Source organism: Borostomias antarcticus (assembly GCF_949987555.1).
Source record: "Borostomias antarcticus genome assembly, chromosome: 19".
NCBI classification, from domain to species: Eukaryota; Metazoa; Chordata; class Actinopteri; order Stomiiformes; family Stomiidae; genus Borostomias; species Borostomias antarcticus.
In genome coordinates this window covers 20,147,278-20,174,777 of record NC_140252.1, presented here as the reverse complement: position 1 = coordinate 20,174,777, position 27,500 = coordinate 20,147,278, and the positions used below count along the sequence as shown (strand labels likewise).

Here is a 27,500-nt window from a genome sequence, read left to right as displayed (position 1 = left end):
CCACCTCCACCATGAGACCACCACCTCCACCATGAGACCACCACCTCCACCACGAGACCACCACCTCCACCACGAGACCACCACCTCCACCACAAGACCACCACCTCCACCACAAGACCACCACCTCCACCACAAGACCACCACCTCCACCATGAGACCACCACCTCCACCACAAGACCACCACCTCCACCATGAGACCCCCACCTCCACCATGAGACCACCACCTCCACCATGAGACCACCACCTCCACCATGATACCCCCACCTCCACCACAACACCACCACCTCCACCATGAGACCACCACCTCCACCATGAGACCACCACCTCCACCATGAGACCACCACCTCCACCACAACACCACCACCTCCACCACAAGACCACCACCTCCACCATGAGACCACCACCTCCACCACAAGACCACCACCTCCACCACAAGACCACCACCTCCACCACAAGACCACCACCTCCACCATGAGACCACCACCTCCACCACAAGACCACCACCTCCACCATGAGACCACCACCTCCACCACGAGACCACCACCTCCACCACAAGACCACCACCTCCACCATGAGACCACCACCTCCACCACAAGACCACCACCTCCACCACAAGACCACCACCTCCACCACAAGACCACCACCTCCACCACAAGACCACCACCTCCACCATGAGACCACCACCTCCACCACAAGACCACCACCTCCACCATGAGACCACCACCTCCACCACAAGACCACCACCTCCACCATGAGACCACCACCTCCACCATGAGACCACCACCTCCACCATGAGACCCCCACCTCCACCATGAGACCACCACCTCCACCACAAGACCACCACCTCCACCACAAGACCACCACCTTCACCATGAGACCACCACCTCCACCACAAGACCACCACCTCCACCATGAGACCACCACCTCCACCACAAGACCTCCACCTCCACCACAAGACCACCACCTCCACCATGAGACCACCACCTCCACCACAAGACCACCACCTCCACCATGAGACCCCCACCTCCACCATGAGACCACCACCTCCACCACAAGACCACCACCTCCACCACAAGACCACCACCTCCACCATGAGACCACCACCTCCACCACAAGACCACCACCTCCACCACAAGACCACCACCTCCACCATGAGACCACCACCTCCACCACAAGACCACCACCTCCACCACGAGACCACCACCTCCACCACAAGACCACCACCTCCACCACAACACCACCACCTCCACCATGAGACCACCACCTCCACCACGAGACCACCACCTCCACCATGAGACCACCACCTCCACCATGAGACCACCACCTCCACCACAAGACCACCACCTCCACCATGAGACCCCCACCTCCACCATGAGACCACCACCTCCACCATGAGACCACCACCTCCACCACAAGACCACCACCTCCACCATGAGACCCCCACCTCCACCATGAGACCACCACCTCCACCATGAGACCCCCACCTCCACCATGAGACCACCTCCACCACAAGACCACCACCTCCACCATGAGACCACCACCTCCACCATGAGACCACCACCTCCACCATGAGACCACCACCTCCACCACAAGACCACCACCTCCACCACGAGACCACCACCAACACCATGAGACCACCACCTCCACCACAAGACCACCACCTCCACCACAAGACCACCACCTCCACCATGAGACCCCCACCTCCACCATGAGACCCCCACCTCCACCATGAGACCACCACCTCCACCATGAGACCACCACCTCCACCACAAGACCACCACCTCCACCATGAGACCACCACCTCCACCATGAGACCCCCACCTCCACCATGAGACCACCACCTCCACCATGAGACCACCACCTCCACCATGAGACCCCCACCTCCACCATGAGACCACCTCCACCACAAGACCACCACCTCCACCATGAGACCCCCACCTCCACCATGAGACCACCACCTCCACCACAAGACCACCACCTCCACCACAAGACCACCACCTCCACCACAAGACCACCACCTCCACCACAACACCACCACCTCCACCATGAGACCCCCACCTCCACCATGAGACCACCAGCTCCACCACAAGACCACCTCCACCACAAGACCACCTCCACCACAAGACCACCACCTCCACCACAAGACCACCACCTCCACCACAAGACCACCACCTCCACCATGAGACCACCACCTCCACCATGAGACCACCACCTCCACCACAAGACCACCACCTCCACCACGAGACCACCACCTCCACCATGAGACCACCACCTCCACCATGAGACCACCACCTCCACCATGAGACCACCACCTCCACCACAAGACCACCACCTCCACCATGAGACCACCACCTCCACCATGAGACCACCACCTCCACCACAAGACCACCACCTCCACCATGAGACCACCACCTCCACAATGAGACCACCAACAGGCCCCTCACAGCTATGCAGAGACTCTGCGTAGATGAGGGGAGGATGAGGGGAGGATGAGGGGAGGATGAGGGGAGGATGAGGGGACTCTGAAGGAAGCGTTCATCAGGAGCACAATCTCAGCCCTGCACTCCTAATGTTAAGGCAAGGCAAGGCTAGTTTATTTGTAGCACATTTCAGCAACAAGCCAATTCAAAGTGCTTTACATGAGACATTAAAAGCATCAGGACAAAGTGCAACACATAAAAGGTGATATAAAACAAAATGCAAAAAAGGACACTCTTTTCTTTATCACATACTGAAACCTTCTCTCTCTCCACTCACTCACTTACGTACAATGTCCTTCTGTATAGTTGCTCGCTGGCTTTTCACCAGTGCCTCAAACATCCTTTCTGAGCAAGGGACCACATCAGCTGTCAGTGGCCTAGTGTTGTGTCACTAGGCACAGCTGGCACCAAAAATACAACTTCTCCATTTCCAACATACATTTCCTTCTTTCTCTTCCTCCCTCAAGTCGTTCTACTAACATTCTCTTGTACTTTGCAGAACATTTAAAACAAAATGCAGGACAAATAAAATACAGGAATAAAAGTTACAGTGCAGCGTATGAATAAATAATTATTTGATTTAATAAAAAGCAGCGGCAAAAAGAAAAGTCTTCAGTCTTGATTTAAAAGAACTGAGAGTTGCAGCAGACCTGCAGTTTTCTGGAAGTCTGTTCCAGATATGTGGAGCATAAAAACTGAACGCTGCTTCTCCATGTTTTGTTTTAACTCTAGTGACAGAAATCAGGCCTGTGCCAGACGACCTGAGGGGTCTGGATGGTTCATAACGTAGCAGCAGATCAGAAATATATTTAGGTATATATTTGAATACTACTAGGATTAAAACTAAGTTCATCTGGACACTAATGAAGCAGTTCGTGAGCTGAGAGAGAAAGCACGCTGGGCTTTCTACGCCATAAACAAATATACAAACCCAAATATCAATTAGAATTTGGCTAAAATTAATTGAGTGTGTTTTTGAACCAATCACAGTCCATGGCAGTGAGGTACTGTATGGGGGGCACTTACTAAACAAGACTTGACTCAGTGGGATACACACCCCATTAAGACTCTGTAAAACTCTCCAGAGAAAAGCTACAAACAATGCAGGGCAGAACTAAACAAATACCCACTAATAATACAAATTCAAAAAAGAGCGATTCACTTTTGGACACACCTCAAACTAAGTGACCTTTCTCGTATCATTACCAAGCCCTGCGATGACCAGAGCTGAACAACAGGAACCCCCTGACCCAGCTGATCCTGAGACTGAGACCACAAACCTGCCCTGTTAACACAACCCAGGACCAGAGCCTCACTCAACCTGCCCTACTAACCCAACCTGCCCTATTAACACAACCCAGGATCAGAACCTCATCCCAACCTGCCCTACTAACACAACCTGCCCTATTAACACAACCCAGGATCAGAACCTCACTCAACCCAACCTGCCCTACTAACACAACCTGCCCTATTAACACAACCTGCCCTACTAACACAACCTGCCCTATTAACACAACCTGCCCTACTAACACAACCTGCCCTATTAACACAACCTGCCCTACTAACACAACCTGCCCTATTAACACAACCTGCCCTACTAACACAACCTGCCCTATTAACACAACCTGCCCTACTAACACAACCTGCCCTATTAACACAACCTGCCCTACTAACACAACCTGCCCTATTAACACAACCCAGGACCAGAACCTCACTCAACCTGCCCTATTAACACAACCCAGGACCAGACACTCAACCCAACCTGCCCTATTAACACAACCCAGGATCAGACACTCAACCCAACCTGCCCTATTAACACAACCTGCCCTATTAACACAACCCAGGACCAGAACCTCAACCCAACCTGCCCTACTAACACAACCCAGGACCAGAGCCTCACTCAACCCAACCTGCCCTACTAACACAACCCAGGACCAGAGCCTCACTCAACCCAACCTGCTCTATTAACACAACCCAGGACCAGAGCCTCACTCAACCCAACCTGCCCTATTAACACAACCCAGGATCAGAGCGCTTTACCAATCAGACCCAACCAGATCACACAACAAATACAACAAAACTACATCATCTGTTTGAAAACACAAGCAAAAGCACAGAGCAAAGTGCAGTGATCTGGCTCTAAATGGACAGGACACCATAGCAGATTATTTGAGCGTGGTGACTGATCGACTACTAAAACGAATCTTGACCAGGTCCAGACTGAGTGACCACAGCCTTGCTGTTGAACAAGGGAGGCAGAGGAAAACCTGTCTCCTTGCAGAGCAGAGGCTGTGAGAGAGAGAGAGAGAGAGAGAGAGAGAGAGAGAGACAGACAGACAGACAGAGAGAGAGAGAGAGGTGGAGAGAGAGAGAGAGACCTGTCTCCCTGCAGAGCAGAGGCATTGAGCGAGAGAGAGAGAGAGACAGACAGAGACAGAGAGAGAGAGGTGGAGAGAGAGAGAGACCTGTCTCCCTGCAGAGCAGAGGCTGTGATGTCACCCTCAGCCAACCTGAAACAGAGCTGCACTTCCTATGTTTTTGTCTTGTAGTAGCCTATGTTCCTTTGCTCTTTCTAATAATGTTGTTTTTCAATGTCCAAACGCAGCTTTGGTAATATGTACAATGTTGCATCATGCCAATAAAGCCAACTGAATTGAATTGAGAGAGCGAAAGAAAGAGAGAGAGAGAGAGAGAGAGAGAGAGAGAGAGAGAGAGAGAGAGAGAGAAAGAGATGGGAGGGTGGGGATAAGGTTTTATGCTCGCACACACACACACACACACACACACACACACATACACGAGTGTCACACACACACACGAGTGTCACACACAGTGGACCTTTTTCTTGCCCTATTCTATCCACAACCGTACTCCATCCATATCTCCATAATTGGTCAGTGACTCACCGAGGGCAGACAAGATGGCGGCCGACCAGAAGATCTCCCCCATCAGGGCAGGTATGAACAGGAGGCCCCCCATCCTCTTTCCATAGATCTGCTGGAAGGGGTCGAGCATGGTGACGTAACCTCTGGAGCGCATGGGCTTGGCAAAAAACAGTCCACCTGTGCAGAAACGCATGTTTTAAATTGAATTTGATTAGTTTGGGGTGACCATGTTTCAGCATTTCACTTCACAACTTGAGTTCCAACCGCTTTCGGTGGTTAAACAGATGTCGCTTACCTACGACCAGACTCAACGCGTATCCAAACGGAGCCTGCGCCCACGCCAGACCGTAACCAGGGAGGTACACGTATTCAGCGGTGCCGTTGATGTACCCCCCTCCAACCCAGGTCGCTAGAAAAGACATACCATATAGCATAAGAGTATATAAGATGTAATAAGTGGATTATTTTTTGAATAAGATATGTTTGTGTGAATGAACAATGCTAGATCCACGGCTCATAAGATTTTCAGTTTGCTTGTGAGATTAGATTTAGCAAACTATAGCATATACGTTACAAAAATGTACACAAATTCAAGTTGATTTATTTTATTTTTTTGTTGGGAGGGGTGCGCAACTAACTTCTAACTATTTATCTGCCGGCGAAAACAGTCTTCTTACGACCAAACTAAGCCTACCGGTCATAGTAAATCCGCCAACGAATAAACCGATGTCCCTTCCCCCGACCATGATGGTCTCGCTGCGGTCGGTCCCCTCCGCCTCCCCGGAGTGCTTGTTCTTCCATGCCGCCCAGATCCCCACGGCCAGGATGAGCAGGTAGAACACAGCGATCGCCACCAGTCCTTCCACATGGATGGTCATCGCGTCGCTCCAGCTGAATTTTCGCTAGGAACGGGATAGCATCGAGACCTAGAGCGAGTTGGACATATGAAAAGACGGACTGGTAGCCTATCGAACGTGTCACTTTTATACGTCGTTCAGTGCTATTTTATTTTGGCTATTTTGGCCCGTTTTGAGACCCAATAGCCCAATTTACATAGAAATGTTCCATGTTATCCATGGTTTGTTACAGTACCCTAGCAAATATTACTCTTTCACACCAGTATTGCAACAAGACTTTATTTTTTCTTATATATTTATTTTGTACATTTTCCCCAAAGCTATGGAGTGCGCGTAAAAGGGAAATTACGCGCAACCAGTGGGGCAATCAGTGTGGCTTTTGAGACCCAGCACTTGGCACATAACCTGATGGAAGACTTGTGAAAATAACAGAGACAATAGACTTTATTGTAAATCAAAATTGTACCCATTCAGACAGACCTCCTCAAAACCGGGAATATAACAAGATTATTTCATCGGACTCCACCTCATCAAGATCCACTCTATCCAACTTCATCACTGAATTATACAAAACTACAAATACGGATAAAAACAAAACTCACTTGCAGTATGGGATTCATATAGCCTACCGGACAACTTGAGGAAGTAGTTCCTTTAGAAAGGGTGTCCAAACGAGCGCGCGCGCGGTATCCTCTGGTCCAAAGCAATCATCAACCAGAAGCGCAAACTGCTCGTGCTCCCCCCCCCCGTGACTTATAAAGGACCATCAGGGGTGTCGTCAGACGTCCGGTGTGCACGCACGTCAGAGAAAAAGTGAGCGTCCTAATACATAAATAGAATGCGCATGAAAGAAAGGAACGTCACTGGAGTCTCCTGCTCATGCACGGTGGATGGTGGTGTTTAAGCGCGTGCGTGAGAGAGAGAGAGGGGGAGGAGAGATCGTCCATGTCCAGTAATTCACACGGTGAAACCACCGTGCATACAGTACAGCCCACACAATACAGTAGGCTTGCCCTTCGCATGAAGGAAAGGCGTAGCTGCCCATGGTCCTGATCTCGTATCTCAGATGCAAGGGCCTTGGAGCAAAGCTATAAGCCTACGTGAGAGGGGAAATTACTACAACTAGAGTAGATTCCTAACCCTTCAGACCTGGCACTCAGTTACCTGAATTAGTCCTGTTCCAGACATACAGACCTTTCGCCCTTCAGCTAAAGAAATAGGCTCCAGGAAGCCCATCAGACACTCAAAGAAAAGAGTAGGCGTCACTACTCTACCCGTCTGGGAGTCGAATGGCCCCTGACCTTCTGTGGAAAGGTGGCTTTTAGGCTTAATAGCCGTGGTAGAGATCCACCCCTCTGAGGAGGGTAATTCACTTTGACAAACCCGGCAGGCAACCCGGAGGTCAAATTAGGATAGGCCCAAATCCTACATTTCCCTGAGACAAATGCACTCTTGGCCAGTTCTGGTTTAAGGCTATCCTGACCTGAACCCGACTAAGTTTGTCAGAACGAAGCGCAGCGGTGGGGAGAAGCTAGACGCCCATGAGGCCAAAGAGCCTCTCCTGTAAATACTCTGCCTGCTCTGTGTCATAGAAATTATAGTTTCATCCCCTCCTTTTGTCATCCACCACCTCCCTCTGCCTTTCACATAGCTGTGCTAACCTAATTCATGACAGGATGACCTCCAGGAGGTCAACACACCTAGATGTTGTCTGATCCAGAATAACCATCCTTTGTCCCTTTGTCCCTTCAAGAAATTACCGCCTTTTCTCATGTCACGTGTCTGTATTCTCGACCACTCTTGATGACGCCTGCCATTTAATATGACGTGTACAATGGGTTAGCCAATCACATCCTGGTAGCGCTATACCTGCTTTTTGCTTGAATATAAGGCAGCGCAAGACCAGGAGGCGGCACTTCTTTGGATCAACCACTCATGTGCGTTGTCCTGAAGTCCTTGCGCTCGTATGTTTTCTCAATAAACCAGACTTAACCTGTTTGAGCGAATCTTGGAAAATCCTTTTTGACTAGATCAGTTAAAATCCATTACATCTTCCTTCCACGTATACGCTAGACAACAAGCAGAGGTCGGTTGGTTTCCCCTTCCCGCACCCAAAGACATCTTACTGAACGGGCCTACCGGGCCCAGGGGCCCAGGAGCTCAGGGGCCCAGGAGCACAGGGGAGCCTTTGCATTTCTTTCCGCATAGTCAAAAGGCTTAGTCATTCATTCAATAACAGAGCCTCAAAAATCCTGCTGAAAAACTGAAGCAATAGCCTCAACATTCACTTTGAAGACGTCACAAGAAAGAAACCATCATACCTGTAGTTTTTAAGTGCGTGTTTATCTATAGAACTTTAGAGGGGCCGAGTACCCCATGGAAAACGGGCCCTTCAACTCTTTTGGGGAGAAATCCAAAAAGACACAGATTTAAGGTCCCTTAAGTCAAAACCGAGCTGAATAAAGCTGCTTTTATTGTGAGTTTTCACAAATCATCTGCAAATTGGGTGCCGTCTCATTGGGCAAATTCAAAAATTTGATAAATGAAACGGGTGGTGGGGGCCCTTTACATGTCTGTTCCCAGGGGCCCATCATTTCATAATGCGTCTATACCCGCACCCACCACAAGCTAACGCTGCCCGACATCATGCTTCCATCAAGGGGTGTGTGTTGGGTGGCGGTCGTCACCGCCGCGAGTCACCAAATCGCCCGTAAGAAAGGGGGGCGCTAGGGGGGTGTCGTCCTTTCAGGACCAAGGACAGCGACATATGTTTGACTGTCAGAGGGACTGTAGTCACAATCTGGAACCTCTGGTAGGTTGTTAGTTGGATTTCTAATTGGTTCGCTGGCAGATGGCTCGCATATTTGATTCTCACGCCCCCCAAGCTGTGCGCAGGTCTGGGCCACGCCCACCACGTGGTGCCACCGGTGGATAGCGGTCTGGTCGCCATCAAAACAACCGATAACCGTTAATGAAATCAGACCGAGATGAGAGCCCGGCGCCGTTAACGCACAGCTGTCCAGAGCAGCTTAACGTGCCGCTGAACACGCTCTACGGTGGCCGGCACGCCGTTTAAAACTAGAAGGCAATTGCGAGCAAAGCAGACTACAAATGATGTGCATATTACTAACGATTATTTATTTCCTTTTACAGAGAAGGTACAATGCAATAATAAATACAACATACTTCAGAACATTCGAAGACTATTTCCAATACATCTTATAGTAAAACTATACATCTTATAATCAATGCTAAAACAAACCCAGCCGCTAAATTCTCATCCCCTTTGAGTTTATACTTTACAATCAAGTATGTGAAAAGACTGAGCAGCACATGTACCCAAGACAAAAGCATTACGCTAACGCTAGATCACGACCTGTATTTACAGAGCTCTAAAAATGTACAGTGTGCTTTCATCAAACCCCCACCACATCAACAGCCCTGCTGGTTGGCATGGGGAGGGGGGGGGGGGGGGTCGCTGTTGCCCCGGTAACCGTGACAACGAGGGTGTTGGTATTTCCCCCGGAGCTTCTCTAAGCCTTCACGTTCTCATCGTTCTGATTTGATCTGGAAACAACAACAATAACAACAACGAAAAAACAAACATTTTAGTGTGATATGGACACAAACGTGCCTGAGGTAACCGAACGAACGAAGGGGAGGAAGCGGTTCTAGACTGTTCCGTCGGTTCTAGAACTCTCCAGAGGATTCTACTTCTACAGAACACAAAATGGACGTTCCGACAGCAAATACTCACAGTGAGATTTGTTCTAAAGATGAAGTCAAAGCAGAAAAAAAAAATGCATGGAGAGAAAAATTATAGAACATATGGTGGACAACTATGAGATAAAAGGTCATACACCACAGGAATAATGAAGAACCAAAACCTTTATCATTTTATATTTTATTTAACAAGATCTCTGTCAGTGTCTTGGATGCTGTGAGATTATGAATGTGAGATTATGAATGTGAGATTATGAATGCGAGAGTTTACGGTACCTTGAAGCCAGTCCACGCCTTCCTGTAAGCCCTCTCCTTTGACGGCGTCGCTAGCACTGAAACACACGCCAACGTCACATCAGCACCACGCACACAACAGACAGAATGTGTCCAAATTCAGGGGCGGTTGCCTACTAAGGCTACATTTTACGTCAGCATTTGTTTCTGCATCTTATGCTGCCTCGAAAGGTGTCTTATTTTGGCTGTTTTCAGCCAGATGCAATGTATCCTTACTGAGTATTACTGAGTGTGTGTGTGTGTGTGCGTGTGTGTGTGCGTGCGTCTTTGTCAGTGTGTGAATTTGTGTGAGTGTGGGAGAGTGTGTGTGTGAGTGTGTGTGCACGTGAATGTGTGTGTGTGTGTGAGTGTGTGTGTCTGAGTGAGTGTGTGTGTGTGTGTATGTGTCTGAGTGAGTGTGTGTCCGTGTGTGTGTGTGCATGCGTGTGTGTCCCTACCAGATATGCCAGGGTTTGTCTTTGATGTTCTCCAGACAGAGCAGCTGGGAGACCTTGACGGAGGACAGGGCGTCGCGCACGTCCATCTTGTTAGCAAAGAACAGGATGGGAATGCGTCTGTGCTTTATATCTGCAACCAACAGGACGCAACAGGACATCAGGACACAACAGGTCATCAGGACATCAGGACACATCAGGACACATCAGGACACAACAGGTCATCAGGACATCAGGACACATCAGGACACAACAGGACAACAGGACACAACAGGACACAACAGGACAACAAGACACAACAGGACACATCAGGACACATCAGGACACATCAGGACACATCAGGGCACAACATGACACAACAGGACACAAGAGGACACAACAGGACACAAGAGGACACAACAGGACACAACAGGACATCAGGACACAACAGGACACATCAGGACACAACAGGACATCAGGACACAACAGGACATCAGGACACAACAGGACACAACAGGACAACAGGAGACAACAGGACACATCAGGACACAACCAGCACAATGTTACCATGTTATAGTCTACCTACATCACATCATATTTATGGAGACATTTTCCTACAATCTTGATTACAAAAGGGCTCAACATGATGTGCTTCCATGTCAGGGTTCAACAGTGCGTTTGGACTGTTGTGTTAAAGGTGCAGTATGCAACTTGTGATTTCCGGTAAAACATGGAATAACCAATCAAAATTAAGTCCGCCTCTTCCTTCAGAACTCTCACCAAAGCCACGCCTCCAAACTGGGGGGAAACTCGCTAGGCAGGTAGGTAGGTTGACAGGCAGGTAAGTCATCCAATCATTTCACGTTGGCAACTTGAAATGATTGGATGCACTTATTACAATCCTGCGACTTCCAGATTTATATCATTCTAGTGTCAGAGCACTTTATTTATTGATCGCTGTCGGGATGTAATGAAAATTGCTAAATATACACAGAAACAAAAGCATACTGCACCTTTAAACCCCCATCAACAAAAACAAGACAATCATTTTGATCCGCAAGGTTAAGGTCACTTGAAAGGCCAAAGGTACATCGTCTATCTGGGTAAGTCTACGTTTTGACGACAGAACACCTGGATGGTTGAGGAGTGTGTCCAGCTCTTCCTTGGCCACGACCATCCTCAGCTTGTCGCCGCTGTCAATGACAAATATAATGGCCTGCCCCTCCCTGCACAAAGACAAGACTAGGGTCAGGGGAAGATGCACAATCCTCTTAAAGCATTTGATATACTTATATCAACGCTTATACGCGTAGTATATACTTGCTGTCTATCAATGCTTATACGCGTAGTAGACAAGCGTGCATTTTGTGGCGCGTTAAAGGTACCCAATGTAGTTTTTGACCACTAGTATGCGCTCTAGAGCAAATTTGAGAAGGTGGTCCCCGAAAATCGCGTACTACGTCATTGCGTCAATACGCGGAGCACATAATAGTGACGTATCACACATCTTTGTTGTTTTCAAAACATTAGCTAAATATCATTTTGCGAAGAAATTAAAAGGTAGGAAAGACATTCAAGTGATTCAACATGTTTATTAGACTACAAGGAACAATATAATCGAGGAATTTCGAAAATAAACAAAGAATGGATTATTTTGATTCATGTTTCGTTGGGTACCTTTAATATCTGAGCACACTGCGCAGACAAGCGCGTCAGAGGAAACGCTAAACACGCCTGCTCGCCGTCTTATGTACACAAACAAACATAGTTAAAAGCAAGATAGCAGCCTTTAAGTGACCCAGACGAAGGTGGAGGAAGAGGACTCACTTGTAGTAATGCTCCCACAGGTTCCTGTACCTGCCCTGGCCGGACATGTCGAAGACTGTGAAGGAGAGACTGGGAGACGAGAGAGCGTCAGGACCGTCGTGCAACGGTACTCACTGGAGGAAACTGGCTTTGAATTACTCACAATACAGAGAGGGCACGGGATACCAGAACACTGTATGAATCCATCAGGGTGCAATAGCATTTCTGCAGAAGATCAACCATGTGACCCCCCCACCCCCCCCCCCCCCCCCCACGCCAATTAGGCCTACCTTGATGTCTTGAATTTCTCTATGCTGAACCCAATGGTCGGGACTATGTCTTGTGTCTGGGCCTGCATATGGTTTGAAAGACACAGACATGGTAACTTAGTTAGTCGTCAGCGTCACAACCGGCCGGTTGTTCACTGAAGTGCTGATAATGAAACGGTAAAGGTTAAACAAAACAAACATAAAAAAACAAACGAATAAACAAACAATCTTGTACTTGTCAGTACTGTGTGTGTAAACTACCATGGCAATAAAGTGATCTGAATGTGAATCACGTGGTGTAGGGAGGCCGAAACACACACACACACACACACACACACACACACACCACACACACACACACACACACACACACACACACACACAACACACACACACAAATTTGTTCTCCGCATTTGACGTTTGACCAGCTGACGTTAGTGAAGTTAGCAGCAATCTTGAGTAGTTCAGGGACAGACTCACATTAGATGGTTTGAGTTGATTGATGATGGTTGTTTTGCCGCTGTTGTCCAGTCCCAGACACAGGACGTTCACCTCCTTCTTCTTCAGACCCAGCCACCCCGCTAGCTTGTCAAACAGACCCATTCTCTGCCTGGTTCCTGCTGGGAGCTAACTCTGTAAAGGTAGAGAAAAGATTGTGTGAGCAATACTATTGATAATAATTAAAATACTACATGATTGATAGACAGACAGACAGACAGACAGACAGACAGACAGACAGACAGACAGATAGATAGATAGATAGACAGATAGATAGATAGATAGATACAGTAGATTGATAGATAGATAGATAGATATATAGATAGATAGATAGATAGATAGATAGATAGATAGATAGATAGATAGATAGACAGAGAGATACAGTAGATAGAAAGATAGATAGATAGATAGATAGATAGATAGATAGATAGATAGATAGATAGATAGATAGATACTTTAATGATCTCGCTAGGGGGGAAATTTGGCGTTTCAGCAGTGGAATTACAGCAAGGTTAGAAAAGAAAACAGTACAGAGTACAGTAGTAAGCATAAAATAAGAGGAAGCACAGGGACTATATACATCCATATAATATCCAAATACAATAACATATGTACAAACATACATCACGTCTGTATAAATAGACATGTCTAGAATATGATGGGCAGTTAGACAACTTGAGCTAGAACACTCAAACCCATTCTGTGTACAGTACATTGTGTATTTTGCATTTGTACTTTATTGGATGTATTGTATTTTGTATTTGCCCTGTCCTGCACCCTGTCTAATCCTGTCTCCATCGGTGTACTGATGAACCATCCACCTAAACAAATTCCTAGTATATGATAACTACCATGGCACTATAATGATCTGATCTGATCATTTGGGCTACGTTAGCTAAAGCACTATCCTACACACACACACACACACACACACACTTACACACACACACACACACACACACACACACACACACACACACACACACACACTCTCTCACACACACTCTCTCTCACACACACACACACACACACACACACACACACACACACACACACACACACACACACACACACACACACACACACTCACTCACTCACTCACTCAGACACATACACACACACACACTCTCTCTCACACACACCCACACTCTCACACGCACACGCACACACACACACACTCTCACAGCAAACGATGCCTAGCAAGTAGGCTATCTTGACTGATAAATCCGATGCATGTCCACCAGTTTAATCAACGTTAAGGTTAGCTAGCTAACTCTAGTTAATTAGATATCTAGTGCTATCTGAGGTTAACAGAGACCAGACCAGCTGACCTGGCTACTCTCTCAGTCACATTCACGTGTTCAGCTAAATCCCCATTAGCCTGATCCAGCTAGCCAGGTTAGCTAAACCATCACACAACGGGTTGTAACGTTATTAGCTAAACATCCAAACCATAACATGACTAATAGTTAATATAAGTGTTTATTTAGCTGGACATAAGTTAAGGTTAGTCTACAGTAACGTTAGTAGACTAAGCTAAGCTAGCTAGTGAACGTGTGTCTATGGAGGTTGGGTTAGCATCTGCTAAGCTAGCAAGCTATCGTCGTTTTGAATCACTTTACCTGCAGATGATCCTCGAAATCTCGTCTCTGAAATGTTTATTTGGTTCGTCAAAACCAAACAGAAGTGCGTTGGGAAACCTGTCAACCTGAAGACATGATTTCATTCATCTCTGAAGTCAGGAGGACTCGTATTTACTGAGTTACCAGGAGACGAGACGAGCTCTTTCTAGTTCCTGGCTAAAGTGCGCCACCCAGTGGACATGAAGAGCAACACGGAGGAGGTGGAGGAGGAGGAGGAGGGAGGTGGAGGAGGGAGGAGGGAGGAGAAGGGAGGTGGAGGAGGAGGGAAGAGAAGGAGGAGGAGGAGGAGGAGAAGGGAGGTGGGAGGAGGGAGGAGGAGGAGGAGGAGGAGGAGAAGAAGGGAGGTGGAGGAGAGGGAGGTGGAGGAGGGAGGAGAAGGGAGGTGGAGGAGAGGGAGGAGAGGAGGAGGAGGAGGAGGAGGGAGGTGGAGGAGAGGAGGAGGAGGAGGAGAAGGGAGGTGGAGGAGAGGAGGAGGAGGAGGGAGGTGGAGGAGGGAGGAGGAGGGAGGTGGAGGAGAGGGAGGAGGGAGGTGGAGGAGGGGGGAGAAGGGAGGTGGAGGAGGAGGGAAGAGAAGGAGGAGGAGGAGGAGGAGGAGAAGGGAGGTGGGGGAGGGAGGAGGGAGGAGAAGGGAGGTGGAGGAGAGCTCTTTCTAGTTCTTGGCTAAAGTGCGCCACCCAGTGGACATAAAGAGCAACACCACGGTTTTACACAAACAATATTTCATTATTTCAATTTTGAGGACGGGGGTCTGTCTGTGGTAGAAGCGTTTGCCAATAACAGTGGCGGCAGATCTATATTTGAAACAGATAATAAATGGCCTGTCAATTCACTAAAGTGATGTGGTGGGATGGAGAGAGGAGGAGGTGGAGGAGGAGGAGGAGGAGGAGGAGGAGGAGAGGGGGATGGGGGGGATCATGACACAGAAAGAAGTAGTACAAAAGAGGGAAGATGCTGAGAGAAAGAGAGAAAAAAGAAAGAATGGAATAGTAGAGCTGAGACAAAAATAGAAACATAATGATATTGAGAGAGAGAAGGAATGTTACAGAGACTGGAGGAGAGAGCAATAAAGGGAGAGGGAGAGAGAGAAAGAGAGAGAGGGAGAGAAAGAGAGAGGGAGAGAGAGAGAGAGGGAGGGAGAGAAAGAGAGAGAGGGAGAGGCGCCTTCCGAAATGAATAACAAAGACAAGTGTCATCCACCAGTTTCTTTAATAAATAGACATCTAGCCTATGTTGCAATCCAGGTCAATATTCTTAATAAATAATACAAAAATAAACTACGACGTCAAAAAAAAAAAAAAGAGAGGAGATAATTAGTGTATTCAGCGTGCCCAGGGTCTGGGAGGGAGGGACTGCCCTGAGCAGCTGTTGTACAGATCCGTGCGCTGACAGTGCTCCACGTCCAGAAAATATGTCCGTCATTGTTCAAGTGAGAGGAATGAGTGAGGCTGTTGATTTGTGTGTGTGCTTGCGTGTGTGTGTGTGTGTGTCCGTGCGCTTGTGTGTGTGTGTTCATGCGTGCGTGTCCGTGTGTGCGTGTGTGTGTGTGCGTGCAGAGTGCGTGCGCCTTATAATCGTGCCATGTCTGCTCTCCAGAAACAATTCCAATGACCTTTAACCCGCAATCAACCCATAAAGCTTCGTCTTCCGAGCGCCGCCGGCTCTCTTCCTGCCCCACGCTCGGCCTTCGACCGGCAGAGAAGCAAACAGACGACCCTCGTTTGACTGGGTACCCTTGGAGGGGGAAATCAAAACGGTTCAGAGCACACTAGGCTATAGCTGGCCCTGCCTCTCACAGCGGAACAGAGCACGTTGGTGACTGTGTTGTTCTCCAGTAACACTGCCTCACCAGCGTCTCCTCCACCCTCGCTAGACACGGCTTCTCCCACCAGCCTCAACCGTGCCGTGTGAGTCATGGAAAAGCCAACGGCTGCACTGCTGCATTATGGGTAGCTCACTTATCACATTTATTTACACGGCGCCTGAGGTGGTGTTGAGTTGGTTTGCTGTCGGTTTGCGGATCGCTGAGGGAGAGATCGGCATTCTGAGCAAAAATGAGGTTGCTGATTGAAATTCGTAACTGAGGGTACCTTGATAACACGCAAAAACATGACAGTTACACAAAATACTGCATATTATCATGGTTGACGATGATGGGTTACATAGTCTACATTTAGAAAACTCTGTTGACATTCGTTTGTCTTTAAACTCCCAAAAAAAAACTCCTCAATGTTCTTATCTTACAGCCGAGCCACAGGTCCAGTTAAACTGCTCGAGAAACGAAACACGAAAAAGCTCTTCAGACATTCAGACCTACAGTGTGTCCATAACATCAGTCCAGAGTCCCTGGTCAACTCGGTCAACTTGATTACAACAGCCAACCCCAGCCAGCATCTCGGTGTGCATCATACAGCATGGCGCCTATCCACCACACCGCTTACACACCGTGAACGTACTCCAGATTGAGATTGGCCAGGATTAGGGGTAATCCCCAGGGGTATACAATTCATACAGTCATCCAAGAAAGACAGGCGATCGTTCACCCACTCCCTTATAGCCCCAAGGCAACGGAACCCCCCCCCCCCACACACACACACTCACACACACACACACACACACACACACACACACACACACACACACACACACACACACACACACACTTTCTCATTGAAAGTCTACTGGGACCGAGTTTAAAAAAGGAACTTGAGCAAGCCGGTAGTCAGATGAAGTCAACCGCACACACTGGTGGGGGGGGGGGCGAAGGTCGGAGGTCAAGATGAGGTTGTTAAGCAAAGAGGGCGAGGAGGAGGAGGAGGAGCGTTGTGAGCGGGCTGAGGAAGAGGAGGAGGAAGAGGGCGAGGCCACGGAGCTCCTCTCAGACGTGGAAGCCCCCCTGCTGAGCGCGGACCAGCTGCAGACGCAGCGTCTGGATGCTGCTCACTATCCTCCTCTGGTGGCCGATCAGGGACACGCCGACGCGCCGGACATCACTGGCGGGACGGGGGAGGAGGAGGAGGAGGAGGAGGAGGAGGAGGAGGGGGAGGAGGAGGAGGGGGAGGAGGAGAAGGAGGAGGAGGAGGAGGAGAAGGGATGTGGAGGAGAGGGAGAAGGGAGGTGAAGGAGAGGGAGAAGGGAGGTGAAGGGAGGTGGAGGAGGAGGGAAGAGAAGGAGGAGGAGGAGGAGGAGGGGGAGGAGGAGGAGGGGGAGGAGGAGAAGGAGGAGGAGGAGGAGGAGAAGGGATGTGGAGGAGAGGGAGAAGGGAGGTGAAGGAGAGGGAGAAGGAGAAGGGAGGTGGAGGAGGAGGGAAGAGAAGGAGGAGGAGGAGGAGAAGGGAGGCAAATGGGGGGGAGGGAGGAGAACGAGAGGAGGATATTGGTTACATCAACACCACACCGTGCCTCTAGGTCATCGACCTGTACACCTTAACTATCACTGAGGCAGCTTTTAAAGGGGCAGTCACGCTTGTTTAAAGTTGTTTGAAATTTAGAGTTTAACATGTTTTTGAATGATTTTTCAAGGTGCCCACCCACATCCATTGTATGACCAAAACGGTGGTAGAGCAATTATCAGACTTTCTCAAAAGTGCTAGTTTTGTCAACGTTTTGATCTGAACCATTGTATATGATCATAAGCAACCTTAAAACAGGGCTAAACATGCATTTTCCCTTTACTACTCCTTTAAGTGAATATTGACGTCACCGGACTGGTTTGCCCTTTGGAGGTTTTACCACGATTTCCGCTATTCCATCTTCCGGGTAGGGACGATTTTAAAAGGCCTACACACAGAATTAAACCATTTAATACAAAAAACGTAAACAAGCCTGACGGTGCCCCTTTAAGCAAGCATTTAAATCTACTGTGTATGGCCACACTACTTGATTTCAGTGTAAATATCACAATATGGATTTGATTTGTTCTGATTGTGAAATACAGTCATGAATGGCGTCCTGACTCACTCTATACTCATGAGAGAGATGGAGTCCAGGGTGGTGTAGCCCGCTGCCAGGAAGCTGCTCTTGTATTGGCTCATCTTGATGGAGTCCAGCCAATCGCCGATGGAGATGAACAGAGGGTAGTCTGGCATGTCGTCTGGGGACTCTGGGAAACTGAATTGAGAAAACAGAAAAGAAAAATCGTCTGGAATAACCCGTTTATACAGCGCTGGTAAACATCCATCTATCCTCCCTCCCTCCCTCCCTCTGAGGCCAGGGCCAGCGCACCTCTGCGCGTCCTCCACCAGGGGGAGCAGGCTGCTGGGGTTGCGGATCAGCTTGTCCAGGAAGGAGACCACGTCGGTGAAGTGCGGCCGCTGGCCTCGTTCCTTCTGCCAGCAGTGCAGCATGAGCTGGTGCAGGGCGACGGGGCAGCCCATGGGCGCGGGCAGCCGGTAGCCCTCCTCGATGGACAGGATCACCTGCGGACGACGGGGGGGCGGGTTAGACTGTACCACTGTTGGGGGAGGGGGGGGGTTAAGACTGCGCCACTGTTGGGGGAGGGGGGGGGCGGGTTAAGACTGCGCCACTGTTGGGGGGGGGGGGTTAAGCCACTGTCGGGCAGAAACCTTGCATCTCCAAAACGGAGTTTTCAGAATGTTGAAACGAACATTCCAATGTCTATTTTTGAACATATAATTACTTAATGATGAGCTGTTTAGAATACATTTGATTGGTCCCAGGACTGGGAGGGGCTCAGAGGTTGTAAAGGGTTTCAGCTTTCAAATGATGTAAAATAAATAAATAAATAAAATAAATAAAAATGGAGCTACAAGGTCTCCGCCCGACGTAGAGACAATTACCTCTGATACATCCTGAAACGCCCTGGTAGATAAGTGGATTGTGCTCCAGTCTAGGTGTGTGTATTTGATGTCTGTACTGTAAATCCTGTCTGAGCCGAGTTTCTCGGTCGACAACGGCCCCCTTGCCCTTCCCTGAGAACTCATAACAATAAACAATAATAACAAACAAATGATGTCGCCGCACAACAGCATGGAACAGCAAACAAAGAAACAAACAGCAACGCACGTCCTGATTGGACATCTCCCAGTAGGGCCTCTCGCCGTATGACATCACTTCCCACATGACGATGCCGTAGCTCCAGGCGTCGCTGGCCGACGAGAACTTCCTGTAGGCGATGGCCTCCGGCGCCGTCCAGCGGATGGGGATCTTACCGCCCTGCAGGAAGAGACAGTGACCAGAACAACTCCTTCCATATTTCTACAATTTTCATCCAATTTCAGTTTGAGTTTTATTTGGACAATTTGCATCATGTTCACACAGGATGAATTATATGTCCTATTACAATTTTCAAATACAATACAAATAAACAGAAGAAAATACAGTACAGTAATCAACAATTAAGCTAAACATAATTTAATAGGGGTATTAAGTTATACATTCTTGCACTTTGCCGTCATGCACTAGATTCTGCTCTTAGTCACTTGTTTTAGAAAGAAGATGCACTTGTGAGTTCTGGCAAGTAGTAATATATTAGCTTTCCCTACGTTAAAGTCTATTCTATTCTATTCTATCTGTGTGGTTCCCAGTCCAGACACCAGGGGGCGCTGCAGAGCGCTGTCTCACCGTGGTGGTGTAGGCAGCCTCCGGGTCGTCCTCCAGGACCCTGGACAGGCCGAAGTCGGACACCTTGCAGACCAGGCCCTGGTCCACCAGGATGTTGCGGGCGGCCAGGTCGCGGTGCACGTAGCCCATGTCGGACAGGTAGGTCACGCCCGAGGCGATGCCGCGCAGCATCCCCACCAGCTGGATCACCGTGAACTGACCGTCGTGTTTCTGGAGGGGGCAGAGGGCAGGGGGGCAGAGGACGCACACAGAGACATGCACACACACAGACACACACACACACACACACACACACAGACACACACACACACACACACACGCACACACACACACACACAGACACACACACACACACGCACACACACACACAGACACACACACAGACAGACACATACATACAGTGACGCACGCGCGCACACACACACACACACATACAGTGACGCATGCACACACACACACACACACATACATACAGTGATGCACGCGCGCACACACACACACACACACACACACACAGACAGACACATACATACAGTGACGCACGCGCGCACACACACACAGACAGACACACAGACACACACGCACACACACACACACACAGACACACACACAGACAGACACATACATACAGTGACGCACGCGCGCACACACACACACATACAGTGACGCATGCACACACACACACACACACAGAGGGGAAGAAGAGAGTGTCATGTAAGGACACTGGCTGCAGAGTTGCTTCAAATCTGTATTTTGTACTGTATGTTCATGTTGTATTTCATTTCAAACCTTTATTTATACTCATAAAGCACTGAGGTTTCCCTCATTTACAGTGTTGACGAGTTTGTATGATTTATTGATATTGTAGGATACAATATGAATCAATAGCAAAACATATGGATGCTACTTAATGTGTGTGAGTAAGAAAGGGAAGAATTAGAGTGCATGGCCTGAAACAATGACACCAGTCCTGAACGTGATACAGTCAGTATAGTATTATTAGAGTGTGTTCTCACACAGAGAGAGGAGTCTAAAGTGATAGAGTATAGTATTATTATTAGAGGGTTCTCTCCCAGAGAGAGGAGTGTATTATTACTGATCTCTCCCAGAGAGAGGAGTGTATTATTACTGATCTCTCCCAGAGAGAGGAGTGTATTATTACTGATCTCTCCCAGAGAGAGGAGTGTATTATTACTGATCTCACCCAGAGAGAGGAGTGTATTATTACTGATCTCACCCAGAGAGAGGAGTGTATTATTACTGATCTCTCCCAGAGAGAGGGGTGTATTATTACTGATCTCTCCCAGAGAGAGGAGTGTATTATTACTGATCTCTCCCAGAGAGAGGAGTGTATTATTACTGATCTCTCCCAGAGAGAGGAGTGTATTATTACTGATCTCTCCCAGAGAGAGGAGTGTATTATTACTGATCTCTCCCAGAGAGAGGAGTGTATTATTAGTGATCTCTCCCAGAGAGAGGAGTGTATTATTACTGATCTCTCCCAGAGAGAGGAGTGTATTATTAGTGATCTCACCCAGAGAGAGGAGTGTATTATTACTGATCTCACCCAGAGAGAGGAGTGTATTATTACTGTTCTCTCCCAGAGAGAGGAGTGTATTATTACTGATCTCACCCAGAGAGAGGGGTGTATTATTACTGAGCTCTCCCAGAGAGAGGAGTGTATTATTAGTGATCTCTCCCAGAGAGAGGAGTGTATTATTACTGATCTCTCCCAGAGAGAGGAGTGTATTATTACTGATCTCTCCCAGAGAGAGGGGTGTATTATTAGTGGTCTCTCCCAGAGAGAGGAGTGTATTATTACTGATCTCACCCAGAGAGAGGAGTGTATTATTACTGTTCTCTCCCAGAGAGAGGAGTGTATTATTACTGATCTCACCCAGAGAGAGGAGTGTATTATTAGTGGTCTCTCCCAGAGAGAGGAGTGTATTATTACTGATCTCTCCCAGAGAGAGGAGTGTATTATTAGTGATCTCTCCCAGAGAGAGGAGAGTATTATTACTGATCTCACCCAGAGAGAGGAGTGTATTATTAGTGATCTCTCCCAGAGAGAGGAGTGTATTATTACTGATCTCTCCCAGAGAGAGGAGTGTATTATTACTGATCTCTCCCAGAGAGAGGAGTGTATTATTACTCATCTCACCCAGAGAGAGGAGTGTATTATTACTGATCTCTCCCAGAGAGAGGAGTGTATTATTACTGATCTCACCCAGAGAGAGGAGTGTATTATTAGTGATCTCTCCCAGAGAGAGGAGTGTATTATTACTGATCTCTCCCAGAGAGAGGAGTGTATTATTAGTGATCTCACCCAGAGAGAGGGGTGTATTATTACTGATCTCACCCAGAGAGAGGAGTGTATTATTACTGATCTCTCCCAGAGAGAGGGGTGTATTATTACTGATCTCTCCCAGAGAGAGGAGTGTATTATTACTGATCTCTCCCAGAGAGAGGAGTGTATTATTAGTGATCTCTCCCAGAGAGAGGAGTGTATTATTACTGATCTCTCCCAGAGAGAGGAGTGTATTATTACTGATCTCTCCCAGAGAGAGGAGTGTATTATTACTGATCTCTCCCAGAGAGAGGAGTGTATTATTAGTGATCTCTCCCAGAGAGAGGAGTGTATTATTACTGATCTCTCCCAGAGAGAGGAGTGTATTATTACTGATCTCTCCCAGAGAGAGGAGTGTATTATTACTGATCTCTCCCAGAGAGAGGAGTGTATTATTACTGATCTCTCCCAGAGAGAGGAGTTTACAGTAACAGGGTAGTGTAATTAGGGTTCTGAGTGTAAAGTAACACAGTAGAGTATTATTAGAGTGTAAAGTAACACAGTAGAGTATTATTAGAGTGTAAAGTAACACAGTAGAGTATTATTAGAGTGTAAAGTAACACAGTAGAGTATTATTAGAGTGTAAAGTAACACAGTAGAGTATTATTAGAGCAGGTTCTCACCCTCAGAAAAGAGTCTAAAGCTCCATTCTCCATGTATTCCACCACGATCATCACCGGCCGGCCTAGAGGAGGAGAGACAGCTGCTTTAGACAAGACCAAGACATGGAAATGTGTGTGTGTGTGTGTGTGTGTGTGTGTGTGTGTGTGTGTGTGCGTTTAGGCACGAGGGAAAACACAAGTATGGCTGTGAATAGTAGCGTCCCCTAAGAGAACAGAAGCCTGCCTACGGCGTCTCCGACTCGTCAAAACCAAACTATCTAAGTTCCGAGGCTCCTGCCACTCCAGGTAGAACAGGGACCCAGCGACCTGCGGAGGGAGGAAGTGATCAGCCTAATTAGCACGGTTCCCTCGTCCCGGTTCTCCAGAGGAGGGGGAGGGAACGTGGAGAACGTGAACGAGGAGAGGGGAAGAACCGGAGAGAGGACAGAAGCTGAGGGGAGGGAGGGAGAGAGAGAAGAGGGAGAGAGAGAGGAAGGGAGAGAGAGAGAGAGATGGGGACTGAGAGAGAGAGAGAGAGGGAGAGAGAGAATGAGGGAGAGAGAGAGGGAGAGAGAGAGATGGGGAGGGAGAGAGAGAGAGAGAGGGAGAGAGAATGAGGGAGAGAGATGGGGAGGGAGAGAGAAAGGAGAGAAGAAGGGAGAGAGAGGAGGGAGAGAGAGATGGGGAGGGAGAGAGGGAGAGAGAGAGCAACACACAGAGAGAGAGAGTGACAGAGGGAGAGACAGAGAGAAAGAGAGAGAGCTTGTGTTAATTAGGAGGAATGGGTTCTTTGGTCAAGCATGGGGTCTGTTTACAAAGACAATAGTCATTAGCCACACACACACACACACTAACACACACACACTAACACACACACACACACTAACACACACACACACACACACACACACCCACACACACACACTAACACACACACACAAACTAACACACACACACACACACAATACCTCAAATACAGCTTATCAATGAAATGAACCCAAATCAATGAATCAAACCAGCCGGTCTCTCTTAGTCTCTGGGTCTCTTACTTCTGGTGACCACGCCCTCCAGCCTGATGATGTTGGGGTTGTCGAACTGTCCCATGATGCTCGCCTCGCGCAGGAAGTCCCGCCTCTGGTGCTCCACGTAGCCCCCCTTCAGGGTCTTGATCGCCACGGAGATGTCCCTCTGCCCCGGGGTGCGCAGACGACCGCTACACACCTCCCCAAACTCCCCTGCAGCACACACACACACACACACACACAAACACACACACACACACACACACAGACACACAAGCACACACATACGCACACATGCACACACAAGCACACATGCACACACACACACACACACACACACACACACAAGCACACACACACACAAGCACACACACAAGCACACACACAAGCACACACACATGCACACACACACAAGCACACACGCACACACACACACACACACACAGACACACACACACACACACACAAGCACACACACACACAAACACAAACACACACGCACGCACATACGCAGACATGCACACACAAGCGCGCACACACACACACACACACAAGCACACACGCATACACACACAAACACACACACACACGTATGCACATACAGCACACACACACACATACATAAGTGTGACTCATCTTATCCCATGTCAAGCTGTTTTCACAATCTGGAAATGGCTCTGTTTCAACCATCTGAAATGGCTCTGTTTCAACCATCTGAAATGGCTCTGTTTCAACCATCTGAAATGGCTCTGTTTCAACCATCTGTGTCCTCCTGTCAATCCTTAGTCGCTGGTACTGCAAGTAGCAATATGAACAGTACAGTGCATTAATACTAGAGATGTAACGGTGTAACGATTATAGTGACCAAAATTATCATGGTTATCAGTATTATCGCGGTATTTTAAAATGTGCTGGAATTTTTCAAAAACTACCGATACACACGCTCAGCTAATATATTTTAATACGTTTTGTATTGAAAACCTTGAATAAAATTAGCAGCACTATGCACTTTTTTTTTTGCATTAACATAAAAATAATGCATCTGAGACTGTTGCTAGCTTTGGTTGATGCTGGACAGTATTTACAGTGAGTTTTTAAAAAGCGGGACGATCAAGCACGGTTTTAATGATACAATTATCACGATAAATGTAATCAAATGTAATCATGGTTTATCATTATACCGGTTATCGTTACATCCCTATTTAATACTGTACGCCCCCTCTCCTCTACACAAGGGAAATGCCTCCCTAGCCGCAGTGACACACGGCCTCCACCAGGTGGCAGTCACTCAACACGAGCGATCCCACACAGCGAGTGGCTCGCCTTCGAAATATTCCACTGGAGAAAGACTGTCTCTCTTCTTCTTCTTCTTTACTTAAAAAAAAAGCTGCAGTATGCAACTTGTGCATGTGCTATGAGCCTGTTACGAGCTAGCTAGGAGTTCCAGCAACGTCCCAGAATTCAGTCTGCTCAGGTCGACCAGGCCATGCGGCACCTGCATCTTGAGCACATAGTTTCAGTATGTATATAATATCCCCGGGTTTATTTAGGCTATAGCTACAGCCTATACATAATACACCCATGCCTTTAAAAGTAGGATGGGACTGCTGCAGCGTTCTTAGCTAGTGAAGCAGGTGAAAGGAAGGTGCTCTTTTGATTTCACGGGGATCACTGTGGAATCATCATAAAAATGGTCCGAGGCACTCTTCCAAAATATAAAAAGCTTTCATCTACAGGCTAGTTCATCTCAGAACACCAGATAGCCAACATGTTTCAGTGGTCTATTTATAGCATGTACATAATCCACCCATGCCGTAACCTTTAACCTTGTATAGCTTTGTGTAATTTGTGTAATTTGTAATTATTTGTCGTCTTTGTAGAGCGCACCCCAGAGCCGGCGGTAACACTTCACTGCACATAGCACACTGCACCGTATACGTGTGACGAATAAAGCCTGAATCTCATCTAACCTGCAGTAAGAAGTCAGCTTCAATCTCAAGGAGAGTGGGTTTGGCTACCCATAAGGCCATAGGACAATGCCCCCTGTTACCGATTGGATCTCAGCGCGTGTGCAAGTCTTCCCCCTCTGAAGTCCACCTGGCTGGCACCAAACGATAATCATTATTATAATTGATGCAGCAGAGAACGAACAGCAGTCTAAAAAAGTTTGGGTTTTCATAGAGGAGATGAATCGATTATAGCTCTTGATTTCTCTCAGCAATTCACAGTGGCGATGTTCAAACGTTTAGGATCTTGCGGAAATCTTACAACGCTGCGGATTTAACTGCAGATGATTCACTGAGCCCTCCGAGCAAAGCAAACAGCTTCTGCCCCGTGTCGAACGTGGAGCAGTTTAATATCTTTGTCCCCTTCTGTTCCTCTAAGCTGGAATAAATGGTTTTGGGATGGGAGAGGAAGGGCTCGGTGGCGTGGGTGAAATGACGAGCGCTTGTTTCATGCGGCAGTGACTCCGCTCACACCGAGACGACACCGTCGAATGACGATGAGCTCTAAAACCCTCTCTGCTCTCAGAGAAACCATCCCTCCTCTCGCTGTTCACGTTGGACACAGCAGAGGCAGGTGTGTGTGTGTGTGTGTGCGTGTGTGTGTGTGTGCATGTGTGTGGAAGCGTGTGTGTGAGTGTGTGTGCGTGTGTGTGTGAGTGCGTGTGTGTGCATGTGTGTGGAAGCGTGTGTGTGCTTTTGTGTGAGTGTGTGTGTGTATGTGAGAGTGTGTGAGAGTGTATGTGTGTATTTGAGAGTGTGTGTGGGTGTGTGCATATGTGTGTGTGTGTGTGTGAGTGTGTGTGAGAGTGTATGTGTGTGTATGTGAGAGTGTGTGAGAGTGTATGTGTGTGTATGTGAGAGTGTGTGAGAGTGTATGTGTGTGTGAGAGAGAGTGTGTGTGTGTGTGTGTGTATGTGAGAGAGTGTGTGTGTGTGTGTGCGCGTCACCCTCACCTGCTCCTATCACCCTCTCTATGCGTATGCGTGAGGGGTCGATCTCCTTGGTGAACTCGTGGACGGCCTGCGTGGGGTCCTCGTAGGTGTCCGGGTCCACGTACGTCTTTATACCTGGGAACG

At 48.1% G+C, this 27,500-nt stretch overlaps 3 protein-coding genes across 4 annotated transcripts in view; all 3 read right to left on the bottom strand.

Annotated features, from left to right (window-relative positions):
- slc5a7a (solute carrier family 5 member 7a) overlaps positions 1–6,243 on the bottom strand; it is a gene marked incomplete at both ends in the record, with an annotated part of 11,964 nt that extends 5,721 nt beyond the window's left edge. The window contains 3 exons of the mRNA XM_084453502.1: positions 5,387–5,542; positions 5,661–5,774; positions 6,060–6,243. Of these exons, the coding sequence (XP_084309628.1) occupies positions 5,387–5,542; positions 5,661–5,774; positions 6,060–6,243 (454 nt within the window). The remainder of the gene's footprint in view (positions 1–5,386; positions 5,543–5,660; positions 5,775–6,059) is intronic.
- A 3,247-nt stretch (positions 6,244–9,490) lies between these two features.
- On the bottom strand, positions 9,491–14,983 carry arl6 (ARF like GTPase 6). 2 transcript variants are annotated; one of them, XM_084453505.1, is made up of 8 exons: positions 14,848–14,983; positions 13,208–13,360; positions 12,749–12,810; positions 12,480–12,548; positions 11,784–11,878; positions 10,677–10,806; positions 10,222–10,277; positions 9,491–9,789 (listed from the first exon to the last, which is right to left on the bottom strand). In XM_084453505.1, the coding sequence occupies exons 2-8, from the start codon at positions 13,328–13,330 to the stop codon at positions 9,764–9,766; spliced, it is 561 nt and encodes a 186-aa protein (XP_084309631.1). In that variant the 5' UTR covers positions 13,331–13,360; positions 14,848–14,983; the 3' UTR covers positions 9,491–9,763. The 2 variants fall into 2 exon arrangements, with proteins under 2 accessions (XP_084309631.1, XP_084309630.1); XM_084453504.1 differs by lacking the exon at positions 9,491–9,789 and having other exon boundaries at positions 10,052–10,277.
- A 2,760-nt stretch (positions 14,984–17,743) lies between these two features.
- epha6 (eph receptor A6) overlaps positions 17,744–27,500 on the bottom strand; it is a gene marked incomplete at both ends in the record, with an annotated part of 64,904 nt that continues 55,147 nt past the window's right edge. Inside the window, 8 exons of the mRNA XM_084453501.1 lie at positions 17,744–17,858; positions 18,825–18,974; positions 19,089–19,282; positions 19,890–20,039; positions 20,448–20,657; positions 23,418–23,479; positions 24,446–24,631; positions 27,378–27,500. The exon at positions 27,378–27,500 is cut by the window's right edge and continues 3 nt beyond it. Of these exons, the coding sequence (XP_084309627.1) occupies positions 17,744–17,858; positions 18,825–18,974; positions 19,089–19,282; positions 19,890–20,039; positions 20,448–20,657; positions 23,418–23,479; positions 24,446–24,631; positions 27,378–27,500 (1,190 nt within the window). The remainder of the gene's footprint in view (positions 17,859–18,824; positions 18,975–19,088; positions 19,283–19,889; positions 20,040–20,447; positions 20,658–23,417; positions 23,480–24,445; positions 24,632–27,377) is intronic.